At 37.6% G+C, this 5,208-nt stretch overlaps 1 protein-coding gene across 1 annotated transcript in view; it reads right to left on the bottom strand.

Moving 5' to 3' along the window:
- LOC107092846 (GRAM domain-containing protein 3-like) overlaps nucleotides 1–5,208 on the bottom strand; it is a 16,274-nt gene that overhangs the window by 8,091 nt on the left and 2,975 nt on the right. The window contains exons 3-7 of the mRNA XM_015387515.1: nucleotides 2,550–2,637; nucleotides 2,409–2,478; nucleotides 2,221–2,324; nucleotides 2,038–2,133; nucleotides 1,890–1,961 (exon numbers count right to left, since the gene is read on the bottom strand). Of these exons, the coding sequence (XP_015243001.1) occupies nucleotides 1,890–1,961; nucleotides 2,038–2,133; nucleotides 2,221–2,324; nucleotides 2,409–2,478; nucleotides 2,550–2,637 (430 nt within the window). The remainder of the gene's footprint in view (nucleotides 1–1,889; nucleotides 1,962–2,037; nucleotides 2,134–2,220; nucleotides 2,325–2,408; nucleotides 2,479–2,549; nucleotides 2,638–5,208) is intronic.

Genomic DNA, 5,208 nt, shown 5'->3' with positions numbered 1-5,208 from the left:
AATGTACCTAAACCAAAATTAAATAGATTAGTGATATTATGTTATCAAATTCAACTTAAAGAAAGGCACTCAGTGGATGTGACTGTGTATGAATAAAATGCCAGAAAGGATCTACATTTTGAGACTTCTGCATCATGAGGGTGGTGTTTTTTTTCTTGAAACACAGACTTAATCATTCAGACTCTCATAGTGAACAGAAAATGCATAAAATATTATACAGAATTGCCTAATTTTATCCAAATTTATTATATCATTTAATTTATCCGATTTTTTTTTTCCAGAAATTTCAATGGCATTTGAAAAATTAGAATGTTCTTTCAATTATTTCATGGTTCAGGTTTTAAAGGGTCCCTAACATTACATAGGGTTTATATTTATATATCAGTTAAAAATTACTAAATAATCATTAACAGTTACATTTACACAAAGTTAGATTTCAAGGAAATACATTTAATTTAGAAGTTCAGACTACTTCATCCGGACAGAGCTTTGGTTAGCCAGCTTATTGATAACATGTAAAATGTTATGAATGGGAACTGAGTATTGAACTTTATTGTCTTTACACTTACAGCAACGCAATTAACTCTGTGCCTTTAACCTATCCCATTGGGGAGCAGTGGGCTTGCCATTGTGCGGCGCCCGGTGAGCAATGTGACTCAGAACCCTCTGGAAGGTTCTGAGAACCTGGGTTCTAAGTGGTGTTGAGCCAATGCCATTTTTTGGCCCCGATACCTGGCTGTGCACTATTGGCCAATACCGATACCATCTGTTTGAAATTAATGTTTGTGTGTATATTTGAAGAACTGCATACTACTTGGATGTAAAACAATTGCCATCATAGCTTTGTCAAACTGCTGCCTAGCTTTGTGAAGCAGGAAAAAGACTAAGGTGCAGATTAGACTTCTACAACCGCACACATCAAATGTCACTTGGGTCTGGTCGCGAACCAGTTTTGCTGCTATGCTTCTGCACCATCGGTCTGGAATTTTTAGGGACGCACAGCAGTTTCCCGCCAAAGTGCAAGGGGGAGCCTATTCGAGAACTCGCAAGAACTTTGGTGGATGGTCACGAGAACTTTGGCGGCGCCGGAGGGAGTGTTTATCTTCCAAAACAACAATGGCGCGTCTGCAAGATATCACGGACACGGAGACGGATCTATACTAGACATCGAAGAGGAACAGCTTCTGTTTTTGTCAATGGAGTTGGTAAAAAGAAAAAGGAGGATGCGTAGGTGGTCTGTAGCCCCTTTCGTCATAGTTGACTATTGCAGTTGTTCCTCGGTTTTTAAAAATGGCGCATCCCGGCACCAGATCGAGAAGGACGACCACACAGACATACCAAGGACCAATCACAGCTGCTTTTTGTCTGTGCACTTCCGCTTGAGGTCTGCGCAGGTTTGCGACCTTCCGACACGTAGTTAGGATTCTTTTGAGGTGGGCGAAAATGGTTGCAGAACCTCTACACGGAGGTGTGGTCCGTTTTATTGCCTACCTGGAATGGGTGACAATAGTTGAATAAACTTTTGGCTCTCAAAACGGTATCTGTGCTCTATTTGTTGGTTGTCGCCCATACCACCATTTTAGTGCTGGATCGGTGCCCCGCCCAATACCGCTATCGGTGCAACACTAGTTGTCAGAACCTCTCCACAATGAATTAGGCCCCAACAAGATTTGAACTTGCGACCCTGGTTGACATGACCAGAGCTCTAACCACTGAGCTATAGGGCTTCAGCTGATCTCAGATAGGTGGGAATCGAAACAAGGAATGGGAATCGGAAGAGGAATCGTTAAAATTCAAACAGTGCCAAACATGCATGTGAGGTATTTGCTTTAGGTCTTTTCTAGTCATTATTAAAATATAAGGTTATTTACAAAAAACGTCTTATTTACCTCCAAATGAGGGCAGATGGATTTCAGGAATTTAAAGGTGTTGTTTCGAGAGAGAAACGACACAAAGACATGCTGTAAAAGACAAAAAAGATAAAGTTACTATCAGGTTTGTGCTCTAACAAGAACAATAGTTGTATAGTTTCCTTACATCCATTTCTGTAGTTCCAATCACAAGGGCGTTTGGCACCAGTAATGCAGTTTTAGTTTTTTTTAATAGTTTCACAGACATGACTGGGATGGAAATCTGGCAACGAGGAAACACAATCAATGCCAACTGATCAGGATTGGAAACGATAATTATTTCTCTGATTGCAGGTTTCCTGTAGCATACCTTAATATCTTTACCGAAGACTTTGGAGTGGAAACAGATCCAGTTTTGTGAGACAAACATTTTGCCCTGATATAGCATGTCTCTCTGCAGGGCGCAGGTGTAACCTGATGACAACACACACATTTAGTTTCCTAAATTAAACAATCCAACATACCTTTGTTCTTCAAACGGCAGCGTGTGGAGCTTACTCTGTCTGAGCGGTTCATCTTTGGTGACTACCTTGAATAACTTGTGGAACTGAGCGTTGGTCTTTGATAGCTGCAAAAAAAACAAGACCATAAATTACTAGAAAAAAAACTGGTGGGTTTTGCTATGAAAAGAATTGCTACCTGGTTGGTCTGGGATTTTTTTCTGTCAAACTTGGTTTCAAAGTCGCTCAGACTCAGCATTGGTGAAAGCTGCTCCACGGGTTTCTGTCTGCTGCATAGAAAGGTCAGTGTTTATGGTTGGGTAGCCTGGTAACCACAGAGACTATAGAGGGAAAACTACACGTCATATTATCAGTCAAGCTTAAATGTCCAATTTGAATGCTGTGTGTTTACCTTAAGACTGTTTACAAATCAGCCAAGAAAATCTGTAAACAGGACTGTGGTCATGCAGGTATAAAGAAGGGCAGGTTTAAGAAAATGTAGGAGTTGGAAAATAGGAAAATGATGCTGATTTAAGCAGATTTTTAAATGCATCGCTAGTGGATGTTACATGCCTGCATTGGCCGATTCATTAGTGCATCTAGCAGCCAAACCTTAAGATCACATCAAGTGCATTCTTTCCCACTCTCTCTATTTGCTCTTATGGAGTGAATTTTGTTCCATTATTATTGCAAACTTATTCTATAAATGGGAATTTATTTGTAATAAATGTACTTTTAATAAAGGCAATCCAAGAAGTACACTAACGTTTTTTTTTTTTTATTATTTAGAGAGTAGAGTCTTTTCCAGAATATTTTTTCTATATATATTATTTTTAATTTCACATTTCTACTTTTATTTTCTTTTTTCCAGGTTGATTTTTATAATTCACATTCTTTTCAAATGATGTTTTAATTGTCTTAATTCTGGAGTCAAATGAGAAGCAAAGCTCGCCTTTCTATCGCATTTATATCGCCCTGCATGGAAGTCAGCGACGACATCTGTATTGGGCTTGAAGTGAAAAAAAAATGGAAATATGAAATGAAATTGAAAAAATAAAGTTTGAAAAAATTTAATTTAGAAAAAAACAGCAAAGTTACACTCAAAACCTTGCTTTTATTTCAAATTTCTATTTACAAACATGTTCTTTACTTGTAAAATAAAGGAACAAAGATTACTCCATATTACCCATTGTTAACGTTTTGTTTGATCTGTTAAACATCAAATGTTGAACATTTATCATGGTGGCATTTCTTCATGTAAATAAATGGAAAGCCAAAAGAATCATTCCAAAATCATCAGCAGCAGATATCAGGGATCTGTTAGACTGATGTCAACATGATGGGTATCTGCATCGGCCTTAAAAAAAAAATGTATCGCTTCATCTCTATTGAGAAACAGCCAGTATGAAATTTGAATGGTATGATACTTATTAACAATAATACCATTTTTATCTAACAATTGAAGTTACAGACAAATAAATGCAAATTATCTAATTTGTTTAAACAAAAAGCAACAATTAATCCTACTGCTACTAAAACAATGTGACATATTGATTGTTAAGCAAAAACAACACGGATTATATGTATGTTATTTCCATATCTAAGCACCTGCTTATGGAGGATGTGCTTTTTTCACAGCATATACAAACATTTCACCTGTTCTTTCCCAAATAAAATAATACAACTTAACAGGACATCTTGTAAATAAATGACTGTTATTTAAAAAAAAAGACAAAATTAAGTTGGAGTCTTCTGTCCGTCAGGTGACAGGAGACAAAGCAACAGGTGTGGGAGGGGTAACACTGCATTACTCTTGTCACGGTCTGGGTTCTGTTTTGTTTTCTTTTGGGTATTCAGTTTTACTTTGCTTCATGTTTTTTAGTTTTAGTGGTTTAATTCTTATTTTGCTGTGTTCTCTGGTTATTTTACAGTTTTCAGGTTTTTATTTGTTGCCCTCTGCTGCCCTCTTGTGTTCTCCTTTTTCCCTAGCTCCTTTCCTGTCTGCTCTGTTCACTCCTGCTCCCAATCTGCTCATTAGTCCCCTCTTTGTTCTGTCTCCCATAAATACTCTTTGTGCAGTTCCTCATCTAACTTCGACCTACACCGTCTTATAGTGTCTTATGTCGTCATGATTGTTTTCCCCTGATGTCCCCATGGTTTCTGGTTTGTTTAACTTTTTTCTTGTTGGACTTTTTGGATTTCTGCCTCAGCTGTTTGTTTACCTCGCATTAAATAAAAAAAAAATAAATTAACCTTTGCCTCCCTGCCTCTGCATTTGGGTCCACAAACCTCAACCAAATCTTGACAACTCTATGTTCCAAAAGAAAACAACATCTTATGAAAAGCTTTGATGGGGCTTTGATGAATAGAACTGGTACAAAGCGGCTAAAGATTCTCACACCACATGCTCCTCATAGCTCAGATTAAAACAAATAACCACAGCTCCACATTACCATGTAACCAGGTGGCTGTATGAAGACAGGAGTGAATGCATAGAAGTGTTAGGATGTTCCTATATTTTTTGTTTATATATTTCTTATACAGCTGGACTAATAAACTATTAGCAAATATCTTCAGTCACTAGAGCTAGAAACCACGGATCCACCTCTAAATCAGACATTAACCAAGTCGGCCTTCTATCAACTAAAGAACATCTCCAGGATTAGAGAAATAATGTCTTAGTAGGATCTTGGGAAAATAATTCAGCCATTTATCTGTCGGACAATTGATTACTGCAATGTTTTCTTCAAAGACCTGCTCAAAAAGTCAATCAGACAGACGCAGTAGATCCAAAATCCTGCTGTCTGCCTCACTAAAACTAAGAAAGTAGGACTTTAAAACCCCACTTTTAAAACTGT

The sequence above is a fragment of the Cyprinodon variegatus genome, unplaced genomic scaffold, assembly GCF_000732505.1.
Source record: "Cyprinodon variegatus isolate N-32 unplaced genomic scaffold, C_variegatus-1.0 Scaffold397, whole genome shotgun sequence".
Lineage (NCBI taxonomy): Eukaryota > Metazoa > Chordata > Actinopteri > Cyprinodontiformes > Cyprinodontidae > Cyprinodon > Cyprinodon variegatus.
The sequence above is the reverse complement of the archived record's forward strand: the minus strand, read 5'-3'. Positions and strand labels throughout refer to the sequence as shown.